Source organism: Adiantum capillus-veneris, chromosome 14, assembly GCF_014529385.1.
Source record: "Adiantum capillus-veneris isolate H3 chromosome 14, ASM1452938v2, whole genome shotgun sequence".
In the NCBI taxonomy this organism is placed as follows: Eukaryota; Viridiplantae; Streptophyta; class Polypodiopsida; order Polypodiales; family Pteridaceae; genus Adiantum; species Adiantum capillus-veneris.
This window is the reverse complement of record NC_140944.1, coordinates 146560486-146583494: the sequence shown is the minus strand read 5'-3', so window position 1 is coordinate 146583494 and position 23009 is coordinate 146560486. Positions and strand designations below refer to the sequence as shown.

The 23009-nt window shown below is 45.2% G+C and overlaps 2 protein-coding genes across 3 annotated transcripts; one reads left to right on the top strand and one right to left on the bottom strand.

Annotated features, from left to right (window-relative positions):
• COX15 (cytochrome c oxidase 15) lies at window positions 1-22529 on the bottom strand. 2 transcript variants are annotated; one of them, XM_086529205.1, is made up of 9 exons: window positions 22343-22529; window positions 22212-22268; window positions 21137-21456; window positions 1503-1728; window positions 1172-1417; window positions 945-1055; window positions 707-838; window positions 563-625; window positions 1-415 (listed from the first exon to the last, which is right to left on the bottom strand). In XM_086529205.1, the coding sequence occupies exons 1-9, from the start codon at window positions 22427-22429 to the stop codon at window positions 410-412; spliced, it is 1248 nt and encodes a 415-aa protein (XP_086385331.1). In that variant the 5' UTR covers window positions 22430-22529; the 3' UTR covers window positions 1-409. The 2 variants fall into 2 exon arrangements, with proteins under 2 accessions (XP_086385331.1, XP_086385330.1); XM_086529204.1 differs by having other exon boundaries at window positions 1-625; window positions 22343-22526.
• Window positions 8862-11090, top strand: LOC147443317 (uncharacterized). The gene is made up of 2 exons (XM_086529912.1): window positions 8862-9464; window positions 11028-11090. The coding sequence occupies exons 1-2, from the start codon at window positions 8862-8864 to the stop codon at window positions 11088-11090; spliced, it is 666 nt and encodes a 221-aa protein (XP_086386038.1).
• Window positions 22530-23009: the final 480 nt, after the last annotated feature.

Below are 23009 nucleotides of genomic sequence, written 5' to 3'. Positions count from 1 at the left end.
TACTGTGAATGTAACAAAGATTTATGAATCTTACCAGCAAAGCTGTATTATGCACATTGATTACAAGCATGTTTCATAATATCATTTTCACATGTAATCTGTATGTAAATTCCCAACCCTAACACGGGCAATCTTCTAAACCTTTCTAACCTGGGAACTGCATGTTGCGCTATAATATCAGATCGTTTGGCATAATCTCAAAATCCTGTCATGGCAACATTGTCAAACGTACAAGAACTTCACAAACGTGTCTTGCCTATGTGCATACGCAAAGCAAGCTGCACACAACTTCATGCTTCTTGGAGGAAGTGCTTCAGAAACCTCCTCCTATGGGCTTTCAAGGATAAGTATTGGCAAATTTAGGAATAATGCGGAGGATTATATTCATCAGGCCCTTTAAAAGCTGCTGTTAGCTCTGTAGACACAAAAGCAGAACATGAAAAGCTAACGCCTTTTTTTTAATTCGCTAGGGTCGAATGAGGGTCCGTAATACTGCTGGAGATGGCCTCTTCAATGCATGCAACAATGCAACAATGGAAGTGAACAGGGAGAGAGCACCAGCCTGATGGGCAACTCCCAAAGATACAGGAACATATGAGAGTAATGTGGAAATCCCCAGCGTCACCTGAGACAAATGAAATACTGACTGTAGAAACCAAAAAATTTGAAAGTTTTATACAAGCAAACCTGAAGCAACATGTATCACCTGAAGAATGGATACACCCATGGTGAGATTGACCAGTCTTTGGATGCTAGGATCTAGAGTTAATTTACGAGCCACAATCGACATGGCCACTATTGACGCTAAGGTTGTCAATGCAAGTACGCGGTGATCAAACTTGTTACATAGCATGTAAGTCAGATTCTTAAGAAATCTTATAGCAGTAGCAGAATCTTGTTAACAAAAAAAAAACCAGCTCAAGTGAGACCCAGAAACACTGTACCTGGACAGTAGCTGTGTTCTCAAAGAGATTTCTTGTCCATGGCTGCAGCTCAAACAACCCTTCCGGTATCCACTGATCACCCATCTTTGGAAAAGTATTAAAAGCATGCCCCTGATGAAAAAACAGGATATCAGTTCATTTAGGTGTCATGCTGTGTGCTCATGAGAGTGCTGAAAGCTCCACAATGTGCTAACAATACTTGATCCTCAAATAAAAACTATGCTTACAGCATCGTTGCCAGCGACAAATGCGCCTGAAGCAGCTGTTAAACCAACAAGGATACTGAGCAGTATTGCAATTTTCCGAAGTTTAGCACTGCCTCTTACAAAGGTGATGTTCTGTGCAACTTGTAGAGGTCTCACAACAGAGAGAGCTGTCCATAAAAGCCCAGAGTAAATGCCAAATGCCACCATCAAATGACCCGCCAAGCGGTAGGGGCTCACTTTTGGTTGATGATACTGAGATTCTGGTTCCTACAGACAAGAGGAAAGCACTCAGAACACCCTATAAACCTAAAGGAAATTATCCAAAAAAAATAAAGAATCGAAAGAGATTGACCTCCAAACCACTTTTCACCATCCACCATCCTACAAATCCTTGCCCAGCACCCAAGGCAAGAAGTGACACTAGCCTCAACCCAAGCTTCCGAGTTATATATCCCTTGCACAAGAAGTACACAAAGGGTCCTGTAAAGAAGAGACCCAATCCTCTGCCCCACATGCGGTGGGCATATTCTATCCAGTAAATGAATTTAAAATCATCCACACTCATTCCTTTGTTAACTCTGCAATAGCAATAATGCACAAAGTAAGAACATCTCTCTCTCTCTCTCTCTCTCTCTCTCTCTCTCTCTCTCTCTCTCTCTCCTCGCCCCTCCCCTGACTGCCCGCCCTCGCCCCTTGACCCTCCCCTCGCCCTCGCCGACGACTGCTCGCCCTCACCCTCGCCCCTGACTGCTCGCCCTCGTCCTTTCCAAAGGTGCTCGTCCAAGCTGCTAGTCCAACAAAAAATTTTCGCCCTTTCCAAAGGTGCTCGCCGCTCGCCTCCAGGTAGAGTTGCTCGCCTTCAGGTAGACACAAACAGCAGCAAGGTGAAATTGCAGCAGGTTGACACGAACAGAGCACACACGCAACAGGGAATTTTAGGGAATTTTCAGAAATCGGCTGCCAGGTCCAGCAATTTTCCAGCAGCAGGGAATTTTTAGGAATTCTCAGAAATCTGCTGACAGAATTCCAGAAATACAAAAAACCCCAGAAAATTCAAAAATTCAGATAGCAGATTTTCTTGGCAGATCTCACAGGACATTGCAAAAGCGGACAAAATGTATGCTTGATGCGGGAGATAATGTATGGTAATGTGGATGCATATGTGCGCTTAGTGGCTTAGTGGCTATCGTTTTCCGGGCGACAATTAAGCATGAGGAAGCTGAACGTTAAAGCCCACCCCCTAGAGGATGCCATCCAAAAGTGCAAAGAGGAAATGACCGAGACCATTACCAAGATGAACCGCAATCTATTGGGCACAATAAAAATGCTCGAAGGACGCATTTGAATCCAAGAAAACAAGATAAATGCACTGGAAGATCGGGTGACGACTCAGGATGAAGAGATTGCGTCACTCAAGAAGGATCTCGCCGAAGCACGATCAAGAAACACACTAGAAGAGGGCGAATTGCAACCCTCAGTAATCGAAGAAATCAACACGATCAAGGAGCAAGTACGGGCCATCAAAGAGGGAGAAGAGCAACACAAAGAGATGACGACTTCTTGGGTAGATGTTCTTACAAAAACTCAACAAAAGGCAAATGAGGCCAAGAAATGCATTGAGGTTGCCAAGAAAGGAAAAGGCAAGGAGATAACGCCCACGTCCACACCCACTATCATTAATCTGACACTAGAGGAGGAGCAAAGAAGACGTGTGGGCGCTTTACATGTGAGAATTTGTGGTCTTAAAGACAGACAATGTGGACGAGGAGGTAAAAGAACTCATGGCCTTGATGGGGGTTATGATCTGATGCACACAAGAGCCTGGAGAGTGGGCAACATAAAGAAAAATGGAAGCAACAGGGAAACCTCAAAAGAAAGGGCACTCATCCTCCGTTTTCCCTCCATGGAAGCGAAGAAGTCCTTCTTGAAGAAAAGGCCAACTCTTAAAGAGACGGGCATCTTTCTCGGGGATGATCTTACCCTCTCGCAGATCGCTCATATGCAGGAGGTAATGCCGGAGATTAGAGCGGCAAGGGGAAAAGGCAAGATTGCCTTTTACCGAGATGGAAGAGTGGCAATACTAGAGCGACGCTCCACATGACGGTGCGAGACTTATGAGACCACACTCAAAATGGCTTCCTGGAATTGGAATGGATCTATGCGTCTTGATGTGGGTGCTTTTGAGTGCTGGGTTAAAGGCCTAAATAACCCCTTTTTGTACATTTTTATACTTTGTCCAGGTTCATATTGAACCTGGACACATTTTTTAAAGGTCACTTATAATAAAAGTGGGAAAACCCAAAACTCACTTATTGAGTTTTCCCCAAAAACGTGAGCCCTCTCTCTCTCTCCCTCTTCGTTCTGCTAGCGCTTCCCTTTTGCAGCACAGTGCTTCCGCTTCAAGCCTCAAGGCCTGCACATCTTCACGTGCTCTATCACTTGCACACACCGCTGCGCGCTCAACAACTGGTATCAGAGCCAGATTAGGGTTTCAGAAGCTTTGAGCAGGTGGCTGGACAACAGGCGAAAGGCTTCTCTCGCGTCAAATTTCCGCTTTCATCACGAAGCCCCTTGCTTCCGGTGTCACCTAGGGTAATCAGGGTTTTCAAAACAGCCTAAAACAGACTGAAATTAGGTCAAAACAGGTAAAAACCAAAAAATTACAGGTCAAAACAGCAAAACACAGGGTTCTAAATCGATTCCCGTGAATGCCCCTTGCTTTTCCCACTCAAAACAGGTTCATTTGATGCAAATTGATGCGCCAAAACAGTAAATTTGCAGAAAATTCAGAATTTGATTGTTTTTATGTACACAAATTGAGGTTTATGTACGCCTTTTGTGGGTTTATGCAAGTACGCATTGGGGATACTTGTTGATTGCTGAAATTTTCAGCACATTGTATGCAACGTGCGGTACATTGTGATCACTGAAAATTTTCAGATTTTGTGTAGACACTTTCTGCTGCATTTTTATCCGTGCAAATGGCCTCTACTTCCTCGTCGTCTGATGCCAAGAACTTGATGGAAATCAAGCGATTTGACGGTACAAGTTTCGACCTATGGCAGGACAGGATGCAGGGGATTTTGTTCCTCAAGGATTGTGAGGACGCCCTTTTGGCTGTAAAGCCTGAGGATATGCCGGATGAGGATTGGGCCAAGCTCAACAAGAGGGCAAAGGCCTATATCAAAATGGCTGTGACCGATGACATTCTGGTGGACATAAAGGGCTTGGACAGTGCACATGCAATTTGGCATAAGTTGAAGGCCACTTATGAGAATGCCACCCCTGTGAATCAGGTGCATTTGATGCGCAAACTGGTGAACATGATGCTTGACGAAGCCAAGTCGGCTTCTGAGCACTTAAGTGCTTTCACCAGTGTTATGAGTCAGCTACAGGATACTGGGCTTCAACCTTTTGATGACAAGTTGAAAGCCATATTTTTGTTGATAACTTTGCCAAACTCTTGGGAAACGCTTGTGGTTTCTTTGAGTAATAGCCCCAACCTCACATATGATGGAGTGCGAGGCTCCATCTTAAATGAGGAAATTAGACGCAAGTCTAGTGGTGGGGAAGGTGGCAGTTCTGCTTACAATGCGAGAGGTAGAAGTCAGAAGCAAAATACAGGTACCAAGACTCAAAACAGGAGCAAAAGCAAGTCTAGGGATAAGGAGGTGACTTGTTACCAGTGTGGCAAAAAAGGCCATAAGAAGCCAGATTGCAGGTATTTCAAGAAAGAGCAAGAAAGAAAGAAGGAATCACAGGAGAAGAAGAAGACAGAGGATAAGAAAGGGGAAAAATCAACAGGTACCTCCTCCAAGGATTCGGAGACTGTCAATGTATCCTCTAGTGTGGTTATCACAGAGTTATCTGACACTGAGGAGATCTTGGTTGCAGCTTCATGCCCCTCAGATTTTGTTGTAGAAAATGCAGAAGACATGCTTATCTCACGTAGAGATGTCATTGATGCATTGCTAAGTGCAAATGATGGCCTTACACAGTCTTGGATAGTAGACTCGGGTGCCTCATTACATGTGACTCCATCTGTGGAGTGTTTTGCTTCTTATCATGCAGGCAAGTAAGGCAAGGTTTACCTTGGGGATAACCATGCTTGTGCCATTGAAGGAATGGGCACTGTGCGCTTGGCATTAAACAATGGCCAAGAGTTTATACTTAAAGATGTAAGGTATGTCCCAGGCATCAAGAAGAGTCTATTGTCGGTTGGCCAAATGGATGCACAGGGTTATACAACCATTTTTGTTGGGGGTTCATGGAAGTTGCTTAAGGGATCAATGCTCATTGTCAAGGGATGCAAGAGTGGTACATTGTACTATTTACATGGCAAAGCTTTGCCTGGCAAGTTTCTTGCAGTGGCCGAAGTTGCTTCTCATTTGGAGTTGTGGCACAAAAGACTTGGCCATATGAGCCAGAAGGGACTTGATGTGCTCTCCTCTTTGAAGAGTGTTGATGTAAAGGGCACCAAGTTAGATTTTTGTAATGACTGTTTGTATGGTAAACAAAAGAAGTCTTCTTATTATTCTGGTGTCTCGCACAAAGCTAATGCTCTTGATTTAATTCACTCAGATGTATGTTCAATGCCTGTTAAGTCTTTTGGTGGTGCATTATACTTTGTTACATTCATTGATGATTGCACTAGGAAAGACTGGGCATATTTGTTAAAGAATAAGAGTGAGACATTTAATGCATTTAAGAGGTTTCATGCTTTTGTGAGCATGCAAAAGGGTAGTAAGCTTCAATGTCTGAGATCTGACAATGGGAGGGAGTACACGTCTACTGAATTTCAGCGTTATTGCGAAGAATATGGGATTAAAAGGGAGTTGACAGCCCCTTATAATCCATCTTCTAATGGTGTGGCTGAGAGGTATAACCGTACTTTATGTGAGAGAGTGCGTTGCATGTTGTCCACAGCTAATCTCCCTCATGGGTTTTGGGGAGAGGCTTCGAAAACTGCAGTTCATGTATGCAATCGCTCTCCTAACAGTACGCTGAAAAATGACATTCCAGAGGCAGGTTTGCCAGAGATCATTTGAGAGTGTTTGGCTGCGAGGCTTTTGACCATGTTCGTAATGACTTGAGGACAAAGCTAAATGCCAAGTCCATCCAAAGACTCTTCCTAGGTTATGGGGAAGAGGGTGAAATGGGCTACAGGATATGGTTGCCTCAGTTTAAGAGGGTTGTACGCAGCCAAGATGTAGTGTTCAATGAGGCTAAATTGCTGAAAAATGCTACATCTTATGAAATTGACAAGAAATCGGTCAAATCTCAACCTCTCTTGCCACCTATTGATGTTGAAAAAGAGCCTCAGGATGCATTACCGCAAGCTGAAATTGATAATCAGCCGGTTAACCTTGAGCCAGAAGAGGTAGGACATGATTTAGATGCTCCAAATGAGGATGGACAGCCACCTGTCATGGCTGAAAATGATTTTCAGCAGCATGAGCATGCTGAAAATGAGTTGCCTCCTGATGTAGAACCTGTGCCTGAGAATGTAGATCATTGGGTACGCAGGTCTACTCGTGTCAGAAGGTTGATACAGCGCTTTGAGCCCTCTTTGCATCGTGTTATGTTGACAGATGAGGGAGAGCCTCTTACGTATAAAGAGGCAAAGACATGTGAGTCAAGCAGTAAGTGGGAGTTTGCAATGCAAGAGGAAATGAAATCCTTGTATGCAAATGATACTTGGGATCTTGTGCCATTGCCTAAAGGAAGAAAGGCTCTTCCTAACAAATGGGTTTACAAGGTCAAATGTGTTGATGAAAAGCCCAAGTATAAAGCAAGGTTAGTTGCCAAAGGGTATGCACAGAAAGAGGGGATTGACTTTCAAGAGATCTTTTCTCTTGTTGTAAAGCTTACGACATTGCGTGTCCTTTTTGCTCTCGCTGCAGTGCTTGACTTAGAATTGAATCAAATGGATGTAAAAACAGCTTTTCTTCATGGTGACATTGATGAAGATATCTACATGAAGCAACCTGAGGGTTTTGTAGTTCCTGATAGAAAGGAACTTGTATGCAAACTAAGAAGGGCACTGTATGGTTTGAGGCAGTCATCACGCCAGTGGTACAAAAAGTTTGATAGTTTTATGCTGTCTCAAGGCTTTAAACGCAGCCATTCAGACCATTGTTTGTATACAAAGAAGGATAATGATGGAAGTCCTATAATCCTTGTGCTATATGTAGATGATATGTTGATTGTTGGGAAGCATAAGTCTACCATTGATGCTCTTCAACGTCAGCTGAATTCAGCTTTTGCAATGAAGGATTTAGGTGATGCTGAGCACATCTTGGGCATGAGAATCAAGAGAGATAGAAAGCTGAAATTGCTCTTCTTATCTCAAGAAAAGTACATTGCTAAAGTACTTGATAGGTTTAACATGGCTGAAGCTAAGTCACTTGGAGTACCTTTACCTCCATACACAAAACTTAGCAAAGCCGATTGCCCAAAGGATGACGTGGCAGTGAATGCTATGAAGGGAATCCCTTATGCATCAGCTTGTGGTTCTCTTATGTATGCTATGGTTGCCACTCGTCCTGACATTGCCCATGCGGTGGGAGTTGTTAGTACATTGCCCATGCGGTGGGAGTTGTTAGTAGATACATGTCCAATCCCAGCAAAGCACATTGGGAAGCTGTGAAATGCATTCTGAGATACTTGTCAGGTACACAATCTAGGTGTATATGCTATGGCAAAAGTGACCTGAAGTTGCAGGGCTATTGTGATGCAGATATCGCAGGTGACTTGGATACCAAGAAGTCCACTAGTGGCTATGTGTTTGCTATTGCTGGTGGTGCTGTCTCTTGGTGTTCACGACTGCAGAAAATTGTGGCATTGAGTACTACTGAGGCTGAATATATTTCAGCCACTGAGGCTTCTAAAGAGGCCATATGGTTGGGCAGACTTGTCAAAGAGCTTGGTATGCCTGCTAGTACTCCTGTCTTGGGATGTGATAGCCAAAGTACTGTCTATTTGGCCAAGAATGCCATGTTTCATGCACGGACAAAGCACATTGATGTGCGATACCACTTCATACGACAGGTATTGAAGGATGGTCTAGTCACCTTGACTAAGATTCACACACAGGATAACCCTGCAGATGTTCTCACCAAGAGTCTTGCTAAGGCTCAACATGAGCATTGCATACAGCTGGTGGGAGTTGGTTAACTTAAAGGCGTCATTTATGCCTTTAAGTGGGAGGTTGTTGGGTTAAAGGCCTAAATAACCCCTTTTTGTACATTTTTATACTTTGTCCAGGTTCATATTGAACCTGACACATTTTTTAAAGGTCACTTATAATAAAAGTGGGAAAACCCAAAACTCACTTATTGAGTTTTCCCCAAAAACGTGAGCCCTCTCTCTCTCCTCTTCGTTCTGCTAGCGCTTCCCTTCTGCAGCACAATGCTTCCGCTTCAAGCCTCAAGGCCTGCACATCTTCGCGTGCTCTATCACTTGCACACACCGCCGCGCGCTCAACATTGAGGATAGTTTTACTAGAAGAGACATCATCTTCTACTCTGAGACACATCAAGCCCCTGGGCAATCCCTGCCTCACATCAGTGGATACAGATGGGAGACAGCTTACAGACAGGAGACGCGATCAGAGCACAGAGGACGGGGCTCAGGGAGAGTGGCAGTGTTATTTAAAGAGGATCTACAGCCAATGATACATATAGCCCGCAGGGATGAGCAAGCTAGGTACATGTGGGTGAGATTGAAAGCAAAGACAAGCAGATATCTTTACATTGCTATTTGCTACTTTCCCCCGAGTACGTCAGTCTACGCATCACCCAGAGGACAGTCCCCCTTTTCTATTTTGGATAATGACATATGGGAGTTCTCTAGAGATGGTGACATTATCATTCTAGGGGACTTCAATGCTAGGACTGCCCATCACCAGACAGTGTTCTATGATACTTCAGAGGAGATGCTGAGGGAGCTAGATGTTGTTGAGACAGGCTTGTCCAGACTACCGCAGGATGTGGAATATACTAAGTATGGACGACACCTGATAGATATAGGCACTGCACATGGACTGGCTATCTTGAATGGCCTACAGAGGTTTCCTGCTACGGGAGGTTTCACATGCTTCCCACAGAGACATGGAGCCAGCACAGTGGATTATGTCATGGCACAGCCGAATCTCATCTCTAGTATCCAGGATCTCACAGTTGGGCCCAGACCGGTTGAGGTGGCAATGGATCATGCTCTTATGTCGATGACCATCTCCTTCCAGTTCAGTGTAGCACACAGGCCACGGGTAGCAGCCCCTACTCGCTACATCGTCACACGGGAGACGGACTCTGTATACATAGACGGGATCTACAGACGATTATGCACTGAGGAACCAGGGCGACCACTGGAGGAGCTTACTACTATACTGACACAGACATTACATGATGCAGCAGCAGAGGCATACCCACACACCCAGCCTGAGCAAAGACGCCGTTCAGGGAGCATGCCTCAAAACAACTGGTATGATGAGGAGTGCCGCCAGACTAGAGCTAGACTTCAGAGGGAGGTACTTTTGGGGGACATCACTCACAGACAGTCACAGTTTGACTTCCGACGCCTGATGTGGCGTAAGAAGAGGGCATTTTTGGCTCGACTAGAGCAGGATCTGTACCAATTATTCTTGAGTCGGGACTCGCGTGAGGCGTGGTGGCTCGTTTATGAGCAATCCCCCCTGCAGTTACCTCTACAGAGACCTGGGGTCAGTATGCATCATCTTTGTACACAATACCTGGACAGTCGCCCCTTCCCGACCCCCCCGATCCATGCCCAAACACATGTGCTTTTTTCACCGCTGAGATGGTGAAGAAAGCCATTGACAGGATGAGGACTGGAAGAGCATATGATCATGATGGCCTAGTGGCTGAGCATTTCATACACGCCAAAGATCTACTAGCAGAGCTTCTAGCACTTATGTTTAACCGTGCCATGTGTGAGGGCTTGCCTGATACTTGGAGCCTATCTACGATTGTACCTATCTTCAAGTCAAGAGACCCTATGGAGCCTGGGAATTATCGCTATCATGATTGGACACACACTGGCACGGTTGTATGCATCCATTCTTGAGCAACAGTTGAGTAGATGGGCAGAGAGGGAAGGAATACTTGCAGATGGGCAGGCAGGGTTCAGGAGAGGCTTCTCTACTCTTGACCATATCTTGACACTTCGGGCCATCATCGAGGAGGGCAGATCTCATGGGAGACGGATCTATTGTAGCTTTGTGGACTTCCGCAAAGCCTTGGACACAGTACCTAGAGCTAGATTGATGCACAGACTACAGGAGATGGGAGTTGTTATGCCCCGCTCACAGGAGAGGGGATCTAGCCCAGATGCCGTCCGGATGGGCGTCCAATGTTCGAGCGGACGTAGTGTGAACCCGGCCGGTGTGGCCGGCCATTATTATAAAAGGGAGGCCAAGGCCTCATTTTCAGTTATCGACCCCACTGGCAAAGTGCCAGTGGTTAGTGCGCGAGGTCACCTCGAGGAGGTGAGGCCGGGTGGTATGGGACGCTCGGTCTTACAGGTGCACGCCTACGTCCTCGGACGTTGGCCCCAGCACGGGGGAGCTGCCGGATGGTGGCTACGATCAGATGGTTCGTCCGACGCGTATCTGTAGGCGGTCTGTGTAGCCGGGAGATCCTATCACCGCGTTCGTTTCATGGTATCAGAGCCGGCTTGGCTACACGAAGGACCGTGTGCACACCTACGGAACGGTTCGGGTCGGAAAACCTCAATTTTGCATAATTTTTAGTGATTAAATTGCTGAAATTACTTACTTTTCTTCTCGAAAGCATGTTTGCAAGTGAAATTTGATGTGCTTTTTGCTGATTTTTGATAAAATTCAGCAATTCGGCAGGTGACAGTGTTGAGAATTGATGGACTTATATTGCTTTTGCTAATTTTCAATGGAAATCAGTGATTTGTTTATTTACCTGCTGACTTTAGATTAAATTCAGCACATAAAACTTCTACTCTTTCTCTAATCCTTCTCTGTGCTCCTCTTTTGTGTGTGGTACACACAGAGAGAGAGAGAGAGAGAGAGAGAGAGAGAGAGAGAGAGTTATCTTTCTCCTTGGTAGCGCTGGACTCCAGAGGCGTGAGTATAGACTTCATGCGCTGCAAGAATTGTCAACGTGGGTTCCCCTTTCCAGCGTGGCGTCCAATTGTCCGCATGGCGTGTGCCAACCCCATGCGAGCGCAGGCTGCCCACGTCCACGCGCGTGCGATGCTTTCTCTTAATCTAGGCAGCATATGCAGCAGCGTTCGACTTTTTTTTACGCTGGTTTGTTTACCTTGCAAGCCTTTTATTTAAAGGGCCAAGGTTACTTGAGTTATTTTAAAAAAGGGGGGGGGCCGGACACTTTGATTTTTTTTTAAGTATTGGTCTGAAACCTGCAATTTATTAAAAACTCACTTACACAGAGTTGTAGAGCTTATAGAAACCTCCCATTTGCTTCTCTTGCTCCTCTCCAAAGCCTACTCTCTCTCATCTACTCGAGCTCCCGCGCTCCCGCCATCACCTACTTGCATTCCGACGCTCACGCCGACGTGTAGAGCTCTTCAAACTTCGACTTTTCGCGACCGGAAAGTGCAGAAAAGGCTCGGTTTTGCGTAAACTTTCCAATTTTTCACACACTTCGCCATGGATTCCTCAAGCTCTGATGTGCAGCGTGATGACGCGCCAGGTAACATTCAAATTCCATTCACGCATGCTCTCTACACATGGATTACAAGCACTTTCCAGAGCTTCGACTAGCGTGTTACCGCTCTGGAGAACCCGAATGTTCATACGAACCTTCGCCTGGCCTCTCTTGAAGGGGTCGTACAGGGACTCAGTTCCCGACTTTCTACTCTCGAAAATATGGCTCAGTCGACGACTGCGCGTATTTCCGAGGCTGAAACCCATCTCCAACATTTGCGGACGCAGATTGCTGCTTTTGGGCGTTCGCAAGGTGGTCCGACTGCCACTATTCCGTATAAAACTACAAATTTCTGAAGAGGAGTGTACGGAATTGGCTGTAAATAACTGGCTGCACCAGTGGACCACATACTTTGATCTCCATGGGGAGCATGATGAACGGAGGATTCAAACGATTCCTCTCTATCTGCGCAGCAAGGCGCTTACCTGGTGGCGTGACATGACAGAGAAGCCTACGACGTGGACTGACTTTTGCGTGAAATTCAAGAGGGATTTCGCCAAAATGGACCCTTTGAAAGCTTACACCAAACTGCTGAGTCTTTCGATGAAAACTCTATCTTTTGATAAGTATACGACAGCTTTCAAAGAGGCGCTCACCTTCTGCAAGGTGGATTCTACACACACCGTGCACATGTACTTACTGGGGTTACATGAAGATTACCATTGGGCCTTAATCAAGGACAAAGCCCCGACTGATGTTGAGGATGCAGTGGCAAAGGCCAAAACGTTCCATTTGATAAATGGAGTGAATTATGAGAAGAAAAGAACTGCAGACCATCAATCTGGTGAGCATGCTTCGAGGAAGCAACCCCAATTCCAGCATAAGTCCAAATCACCGCCGAGATCTTCTCAGGAAAAGAAGAAAGCTAGAAATGCTTCAGTTGCTGATGCAGTGAAGAAAGGGGCTTGCTTCGGATGTGGCCAGACGGGTTACCAAATCAAGGATTGCCCTAAGAAGAAAAAGATGCAGAAACCGCAAGGCCATCCTTTGGTTCAAATTCACGAGTAATTCTGATGTTGTTCAAGTTGAAATCCATCACTTAGCGCACAGTTCATGCACAAACTGTACTTTTAGCACCAAAGTGTTTGATAAGCACGATCTTCTCTGTTTCCCCGGGAAGATCAATGGTCACGACGTGACCGTACTCCTTGATAATGGAAGCTCACACAATTTTGTGGATGCGAAATTGGTGCAGAAACTGAACCTGCGGACGCAGGACAGTGACCATGAGTATCGCGTGAAGATGGCTCGTGGCGTGGATACGGACGTATGGAATCGGATGGTTCCAGACTCGTCGCTCGAGCTGACTGATTACAAAGAGGACCTGGATTTCCACATCAAGCGCCTGAACAGAGCAGATGTTATTTTAGGAATTCCATGGTTTTATGATAAACAAGACTCATTGTATATAGACTATGTACATCACTCTCTTGTTTTTGTTAAGCAGAACATACCTCATGTATCTGTGTCGCTTTGTAATCAGAAGTCTGTAAATAATGGTTTTGCAATACCATTTGTTACTGCTTTGAAAATGTATAAAGAAATAAAGTCTTCTGATGTTGACTTTTATCAATGTGTACCATCTGCTTGGTTTGATTTATTAGTACTTGGTACTTCTGTCACTGAATTTCGTAAAAATGTTTCATGTTCTTCTGTTGAACTTGGGGATTCCGACGAATCCAACCTTATCCGAGAAATCATGACTGATTTCAAGGATGTTATTCCTGAGGATCTACCCCCTGACTTGCCACCTTCGAGAGGAGTAGATCATGGCATTGAGTTGGTGGCTGGTAGTCAGCCCTTCTCAAAGCAACCCTATTGGTTTAGTAAAACCGAGGAGGACGAGATTCAGCGACAGCTGAAGGATTATCTCGACAGGGGTTTTGTTCGGCCTAGCAAATCCCCGTGGGGAGCGCCAGTGCTACTTTCTCGAAAAAAGGATAACACTATGCGCTTCTGCGTGGATTACAAGGGGTTAAATAAACTCACTGTCAAGAACAAGTATCCGCTCCCGCACATGGACATCTGATAGATCGGCTCCATGGAGCGTTGTATTTTACGAAGATAGACCTGCGATCAGGCTATCATCAGATACGGATCAAACTGGAAGATATTCCTAAGACAGGCTTCCATACGCGTTATGGTCACTACGAGTTTTTGGTCTTGCCTTTTGGTTTGACCAATGCTACAGCTACGTTTCAGCAGATGATGAATGATCTGCTGAGACCATTTTTAGGCACTTCGTCGTTGTATTTCTCGATGATATCTTGATCTACAGCCGAAGTTTGTCTGAGCACCTAGTGCATATACGCATTGTTCTCGAAGTACTGAGAACTGAGAAGCTTTACGCTAAGGCTTCTAAGTGTGAATTCTTTAAGAAAGAGCTTTTGTACTTGGGTCACATCATTACTCGTGATGGAATTCGCGTCCACCCTGAAAAGTTAGATAAAGTGCGAAATTGGCCCATTCTGTAGAATGTACGCCAAGTAAAGTCCTTTTTAGGCTTTACTGGATTCTTTCGCAAGTTTATCAAGGATTACTCTAAAGTTGTTGCTCCGCTTACGCAACTTTTAAAAGGAGGGGTGAAAGGGCCGAAGACTTCGAATCCTCGTCATAAAGGTAATCCCCCTGTTGTCTGGAATGAGCGTCTCGACGAGAGCTTTCGGACACTAAAGCACTTGGTGACTATTGCGCCAATATTGCACATTGTGGATCCTAGCAAACCGTTTGTGGTTGAAACGGATGCTAGCGATTATGCTATTGGTGCGGCATTATACCAGGATGGACATCCTGTTGCGTTTGAAAGTAAGAAGCTTTCTGACGCTGAGATGCGTTATCCAACGTACGAGAAGGAGCTTTACGTCGTAGTCCACGCCCTGAGGAAATGGCGGCACTACTTGTATGGCTCTACGTTTGTTGCATGGACAGATCATCATTCCTTGCGCTATATCTGTGATCAAGGTGATCTCAGAGGCGGGAAGGCTAGATGGGTTGAGCTTATGCAAGAGTTTGACTTTGAGATCCATTATAGAAAAGGATCCAGCAATTGAGTTGTTGATGCGCTCAGCAGGATTCCTGAGGTCAATGCTTTGTCCATGGCTGAAATCTCGACGGATTTCTCTCTCTCTCCGAGGGCTATGTCGTTCTGATGGCCATTTTGGCAAGATATGGAACGAGGTCGAAGCGGGGCATGACTCGCATACAGGCTTGGGTGGTCCGGAGACCCAAGTGAGTCGTGCTGGAGAGACGAGACAACGACAATATTCCATTAGAGGTGGATTATTGTTTAGAAATGGTAAAGTCTGCGTGCCGGAAATCGATGAGATTCGACAAAAGATTTTGTGCGAATGCCACGATGTTCCTAGCGCTGGGCACCCAAGCATCCAAAGAACTTTGGCTTTGGTCAAGCGATATTTCTATTGGCCAAGAATGCGCTCTTACATAGAGAGCTATGTGAAGAGATGCGCTCAGTGTCAGGTCAATAAGGCAGAGCTCCTTAGGAAAGCTGGCCTGCTACACCCATTGGAAATCCCAGATGCCAAGTGGCAGAGTATTTCCATGGATTTCATCGTTGGTTTGCCTAATACTAGCCGGGGCAATGACGCTATTTTGGGTTGTGGTCGATAGACTCACAAAAATGGCGAAGTTTATACCAACGAAGTCGACAATAAAAAGCCATGAGTTGGCGGTTTTATTTGTTGATCAGCTTTATAAGCTGTATGGTCTCCCAGAGGATATCGTCAATGATCGAGATACTAAGTTCACTGGCCGAATTTGGCGAGATGTGTTCGCTCATCTTCAGACGAAGTTGAGTATGTCGTCTTCTGACCATCCTGAGTCCGACGGACAAACTGAGAGGATGAATCAGACGTTAAGAGCCTATGTCTCTCATAGGCAATCTGACTGGGAAAGGTATCTTCCACAGTTAGAGTTTGCCTATAATAGTAGCAAGCATTCTGCTACTGGATTTAGCCCGTTCATGTTGATGTATGGATTTGAGCCTAAATCCCCAATAGCTATTGGCTTACAGAAAGTCAAGGAACGCCAAGCTCGTGATTTCCTATATGACATGCAGGAAATGCTTGAATTGGCCAAGGATAGCATAAGAACGGCCCATGATCGAGTCACTACTTATGCTAATCAAAAGAGGTCTCCAAGGACTCTAGATGTGGGACAATGGGTTTATCTGAAGATACCCAAGGATTCCAAGACTATGAGAACAAGAAAGCGTTATAAGCTTTCAGCTAGATATTGTGGTCCGTTCCTGATCACAAAGAAAATTGGCCAAGTTGCCTACAAATTGGCTCTTCCTTCGGATGTTAGTGTACATCCAGTGTTTCATGTCAGCCGCCTTAAAGTGAAATTGGGCGAAGCTGATGTTGTCGTGCCTATCGAGGAATGTATGGCAAGATATGCAAACTAAGTATATTCCTCGAGAACCAGAAGCAGTTTTGGATCATCGTACCCGTCATTCTCGCCAAAAGGCTTATGACGAGTACTTAAGTAAATGGAAGGGTCAATCTGAAAGGTTTGCTACTTGGGAACCTGTTAGAGCTTTGAAGGCTCAGTATCCCCACTTCATTGATGAGGACATCAATGGTTCTTAAGGGGGGAAGTATGTTATGTCCCGCTCACAGGAGAGGGGATCTAGTCCAGATGCCGTCGAGATGGGCGTCCAGTGTCCGGGCAGACGTAGTGTGAACCCGGCCGGTGTGGCCGGCCATTATTATAAAAGGGAGGCCAAGGCCTCATTTTCAGTTATCGACCCCACTGGCAGAGTGCCAGTGGTTAGCCCGCGAGGCTAGGAGTGCGCGAGGTCACCTCGAGGAGGTGAGGCCGGGTGGTATGGGACGCTCGGTCTTACAGGTGCATGCCTACGTCCTCGGACGCTGGCCCCAGCACGAGGGAGCTGCCGGATGGTGGCTATGGTCAGGTGGTTCGTCCGACGCGTATCTGTAGCCAGGAGATCCTATCACCTCGTTCGTTTCAGGAGTACCCACAGAGCTCATTTGGGGGATCATGGCATTGTACAGATCAGTAGTTGGACATGTACGCACCCGTAAGGGACTATCTACACCGCTTCACTCCACTATTGGGGTGAAACAGGTTGCCCGCTCTCTCCTACTCTATTCGGTATGTATGTAGATGAGGTTTCTGACTACATTGAGAGCGATGGTGATAGAGGTGCACAACTGGCAGGGACATGGATCCCATTTTTGTTATATGCTGATGATATTGTGTTGATCTCCGAATCTCCGGAGGGGATGCAACGTCACTTGGATGCTTTGCATAGGTTTGCCCATGAAAGTGGTTTGTCTGTCAACCTTGGTAAAACCAAGGTTATGGTGTTTAATACCACCCCACAGTGGATCACGAGGTCAGCACCTACATTCACATATGGCCAGGACACTGTGGAGTACACAGATGCTTACACTTACCTTGGAGTGGTTTTTAGCGGACCGGCATTCTCACTCAGGAGAGCAGCAAGGACCAGATTGACTAGAGCCCGTGCAGCATTGGGTAGATTGGAGAGGATGTGTTCACAGATTCAGTTTCAGGAGCCTTGGACGAAGCTCTGGCTCTCTGACACCTTGGTGGCTTCTGCATTGCTCTATGGAGCTGAGATATGGGGACCTTCATTGGATCATCACGGGGGGTCGGGTCACACTGATGGATGGGGGAGCATGGAGAAACCTCTAGTCGCTATGATCTCGCGGCTCATTAGAGCCAAGGCATCAGTACCACATGCCATTATCCGAGCAGAGCTAGCAGCCCCCCCATTAGTGGTTGAGGCGCTCACCAGATCAGTCTCCTTCATACACCGCATGTGGGAACTTCCTAGAGACAGATATGCTCTCATTGCACTTGCGTCTTCTCGACAGTTAGCCATGCAGGGAGATACAGCATGTTGGTATGGGGAGATAACATCATGGTTTCAGGCGCATGGGTTCAGCATAGACAAGTTGCCACCCTTCCAGTACTCATTGGATGCACCATCTCTCACTCTTACACAGTCCGAGATCACTAGGCTCATCCGTCAAGACCTGACCCAGCTAGACACCAGGAGGACATGGCTACAGCCAGCGCAGGAGCTGGGCACGAAGATGGCTTTCTACAGAGAGCATCTTCTCCAGCTTACGAAGGATGGTTTTGTGACGAGACCCAGATACATGGACACCCACTTGTCTCATGGGATAAGATGTGCTATTGGCCAGTTACGCACATCTTCTCACCAGCTGCAGATTGAGACTGGGAGATACAGCGGAGTACCAGCAGAGGCCAGGACTTGCCCCTTGTGTGACATGGAGCCTGAGACAGAGTTGCACTACACATGCCGCTGCCCCGTCTACTACGAGATACGAGGTCGCTTCTGTTGCTTGTTCAGAGAGGGTTTTGGACCACTCTCCAGAGTCATGGGATATGAGGATCAAAGATGCTTGGGTTTGTTCTTGCTCGAGCTGCACAGACACAGAGATAGCTTGATGAGTGGAGAGGCTGACCAGTCTCAGAGACAGATCACAGATTTCTTTAGAGCAGACACTGGACAACCGCAGGAGCTACTACCACAGGAGAGCTCACTTTCGTCTCACACCAGAGGCATACTGATCGACCAAGCGAGTGAGCTGGGAAAATCGAGGCGCCCACGACTGCGGAGGACTACACAGCATCGACGGAGGCTTCATCAGAAGATTCGGAGCACTCTGGCCAGGCATGCACGACGCCCGGTCAGACTACTTACCATGGAGGAGATTGATGAGATCCGCCAGCGCCCGATGCTAGATCTCCTGTGATTTAGCTATCCCGGCCAGCTGCCCCCTTTTGCTTAGTTCACATCGACCAGTCTAGGATCCGATAGTATTTTTTTGTTTTGTTTTGTTAAGTTGTTAGTTTGTTACTCTGACTTTGTATCAAATCCACCACATTGTAGCTTTCTGGTCTCATAGGTCACTTTGGCCTTTTGAAGACGTTAATATAACACTTCATTTCATTTCTCTCTCTCTCTCTCTCTCTCTCTCTCTCTCTCTCTCTCTCTCTCTCTCTCTCTCTCTCTCTCTCTCTCTCTCTCTCTCTCTCTCTCTCTCTATCTATCTATCTATTCTATCATCTAATCTATCTATTCTATCTATCTATCTATCTGTCTGCCTGTGCTTTCTATATATATATATATATATATATATATATATATATATATATATATATATATATATATATATATATATATATATATATATATAGAAAGCACATCGCTGATTCTTTACTTTTTTGAGCCCCTATAGGCACCAAAAGGTGCCTACCTACAGGGAAATAAAACTGATACAACCGCCTGAAGGCAAAGTACAAGGCTACCTGAAGGCATAGAACCTATAAGAGCTGAGGCCCATCAGAAACTGAAAAACGGAAAAGATAGCGCCCGTAGACTGAAACAACTTGAGTACTGGAAAAAAAAAAAAAATAGGGGAACAACCCCTCCTGGTGAGGGTAAAAGTGCCCTGGGAACTAGTTGGAGAGCCGAGAGGAGAAGGTATCGACAGATGCCTCTGGAAGATAGGCACCTCGTACCTGTCGGGCGAAGAGTCCCCCAAGTAAATAGTAAGGGGACAACTATGCTACCAAGACCACCAGGCGACCAGGAAGAAACCAAACCGGTAGGAAGGAAGATGGGCAAGAAGCACCAGTAGACGCCTGAGAGGGCTGCTGCAACACCACAAGGTAGAGACAGACTGAGTAACGGAGCAGTCGGCGACTTGAGTGGCAAGGCCTGCTATCAAGCAACCAGTAACAGGTCGAAGGAGCAGACAAAAATTACGGGTGGGCCAAATCCAATAAGCACTATGTCAAACAATACAATCAATTAGGAGAAGAAAGCCCGCAAAGCAAGCAATGACTTTTCCGGTTAAACAGCCTAGGGGGACTCCTATGAAGCAAAGGTGAACTGCCGAGACACGTTGACACACACAACACACAGATAAAAGCAAACACGCACACACCCAAACACTAGCACACACACACATTCATACACGCCCATGTGCGCACACACACCGACACTCAAACCGAGACACACATACACACATTGTCACGTGCACATCTATCAAACGGTGCACACGGATAATCAACAAGCTGAAAATAATAGACTTTCAACTAAAAGAGTCAAGGAGAAGCTCGACACAATATTTGGGTCCAGAAGATTAAAAGATGCCTCAATGCCAATTGTACTCAAATGATGTGCAGAGCAGTTGTACAATGTAAACTCTCATGTCCAATAGATAAAATGTTTGTGAGATTGATTCAGGGAAGTTTGAGAGAATTGAAGGACATCTTGAGCATACTTGCCATATATGAGGAGTGTTTTGGGAATTTTTGAAATATCAGGGGTATTTTGGGAATTTCAACATATTTCAAGGGTATGTTGGTAATTTTCCCTATCTTAAACTATGATGATGAGCCTTGATGAACCATCAGCCCCAAGAAGATAACGCTTCCAAACAAAGAGTGCATGTACCACAACGGTAAGTCCTTTCTAATAAATGCAATTCTGCATCTTTGAGGTATCTACTCTCCCCTCTTGGTGGAGCATCACTCTAATACTAACTACTGGAGCATTGTAGGAACCTCAAAAGGTTTCCTCAAATCTGGAACTATCAATATATGTCCATGACTCAAAAGGTACTTAAGCTTGTTGAAAGCTTCCTTTTGTCGTACAAAGGCCCAGAAAGCTATGTACACCATGTACTATAGTCGGTGTTGGCCACTCGTACAATTTTGACTTAAACAAGCGATACTTGAGAACTATGTCCATGACATAAAAGGTACTTAGGCTTGTTGAAAGCTTCCTTTTGTCCTACAGAGGCCCAGAAAACTATGAACATCATGTACTGAGACTCATCAATCTGTCATCGAATAAAGAAATACTATAGATTGAAGTTTCAAGTACGTCTCGTTTAAATTGAAGTTGTATGGCTTGCGAGAGAGTACAGTTTTCATCTTAAAAATGCCTCTATATCTTACAAAAAGGAGTCCTCTAGGTCAAATTAAAACACTGTTGTATTAACAAAACATTTAGCCTCTACCACTGGAAAATTTTAAAGCACAATTGAAGACAAGCCTTGGGCAGCCCCTTGTCTCCACCACAACAAGGACATAAAGCTTTTCATGAATGCAGAGTTAGCAGTCAACTAAATACATACAGTCCCTCAGCCTCTTCATGTCAGCTTCCAGTGATCTTCCACCAATCCAAACTATTCAAAAGCCTGAAATAAAAAATTACCTTTTGTATTCAGGTGAGTCTTTATATTTCACAAACTCTGCTTCCCATTCTGAAGAAGACATAGGAGGAAAGCTTCCCAAAAACTTCCAATCAGTCATAGAGAGCCCTGATTTAGTGAGACGGGTCAGTCCACCAATCACTACCATGCTGAAAACCCAAGCACTACAACCAAATAGCCACAATCCCACTTGTTTTTGTGCTTTCATCCCTTTCTCTACCAAATGACCAACTACTTCTGATTTGCCAACGCTGCTTTGAAAAAGGAGTATGGAAGCACTTGATGCATTGGATGCTCGCCGAGCAGGTACCCAGTTCTTTGCCTGAAAGAGGTGAATTTATTACAATTCTTATTCAAGCACAATCACATTCAACCTAAAATGTACAGAACACCTCGTCACTAGACCACGCCACTCACAACAGGCTTGTACACTATTTGAATGGCCAAATCAGAGACAGCATGCTCATCCACTCTTTGAAATGGCCCTTTTACAATTCATCATGTGCTCATAGGTTGCAAACTTGTTACTAACGTGTTAATTGCACATGGCTACACTTACTCTACAACTCAAAGAAATAAATTACTCTCCTACGCATCCTTTATTATCTCTAATACACGGATGCTAAGACAATGCAACTATGTAACATTTTGCCAAGGAATAAAGCTACAGACTCACAATGCAAGAAAATTCTCCACCAGCAGCAAGCTTCATGTATGTGTGCTTACCTGCTCTGTATACGACCACAGGTGTTTTGTACATTAGCCAATTTCACCATGCGCACGAATACAGGTAATAGGTGTGGTTTTGCGCATAAAATTTTGCCAAATGTTTGAGAAACAAAGATTTGATGAACCAATGCAAAACTGAAGACAAAACTATCCATGCCGCCTATGAGAGGTCCTTTATTCCAGTAGGTACCAACAACATATCTGGGTTGAAACTGGATTTTTATGACTAGGGACAGAGTATCGAGCAATGAATGTAGGAAAGACAGCCCCCACATTGCTCTCTCTCACCAAAAATGTGTACAAAAGCTTAAAATCGAGACAAGATAGAAAATCAACAAGAGACGCTACCTCCTTCCCAAATGCAGAGAACTGTGAATGTTGGAATAGGGTGGTGAAAGGTCTTTCCTGCAAATAAGTACCCCGAGATATGTTAGAGCATGTGTGCGCGTGCGGTGAAGATAGAGTTGCCACAGTTAGACCTGATGAGTGAAAAGCGGTGCTGAGATACCCCTCGTCTTGCACAGAAGGTCCCATAAAGCTCCCGTCACCTTCTTCGTCTTCGCCATCACGGGGAGAGAGGAAGGGAGAATTTTTTAAACGTCGTAGTAACAATCCAGCAATATGCCTGAGCAATTTTAAGGAAACTCGGCGGGTCATTCCTATATTGTATGTCTTCCTCACTCATACGAGTATGTGTGTACGTACCCATTTCTGTGGTGGATCTCGTTCGCTTTTACCAATAGGTCAAGGCTATATAGTTTCCCAGCTCAAACATATGAGTATGTGTGTGCGTACATACATGTGTATATAAATGTGTGTATATGTGTGTCTATCGCTTTCTCTCTTGATAGATGACAATGTGGGCAGCAAGCCACAGAAAGAGAAGCGAGCAAAGAAAATGGGGAAGCAAATCAGGGCAGCTTCTCCTCAGAGGTATTGTTATATTATTGGGTTAGATATAGAGATAAACCTCAAAATTTATACGTAGGATCACACTAAACCTAGTCATCTAGCACTACTTCTAGCTAGTAGGTATTTGTAAGATCTCGGCAAACTTACAAATTACTCTATCTACCCTTTCCACTCTCTTGAACGAATGAAGCTAGAAACTTGCATTAGCAACTTGCCAACAAAGACTATTGTCAT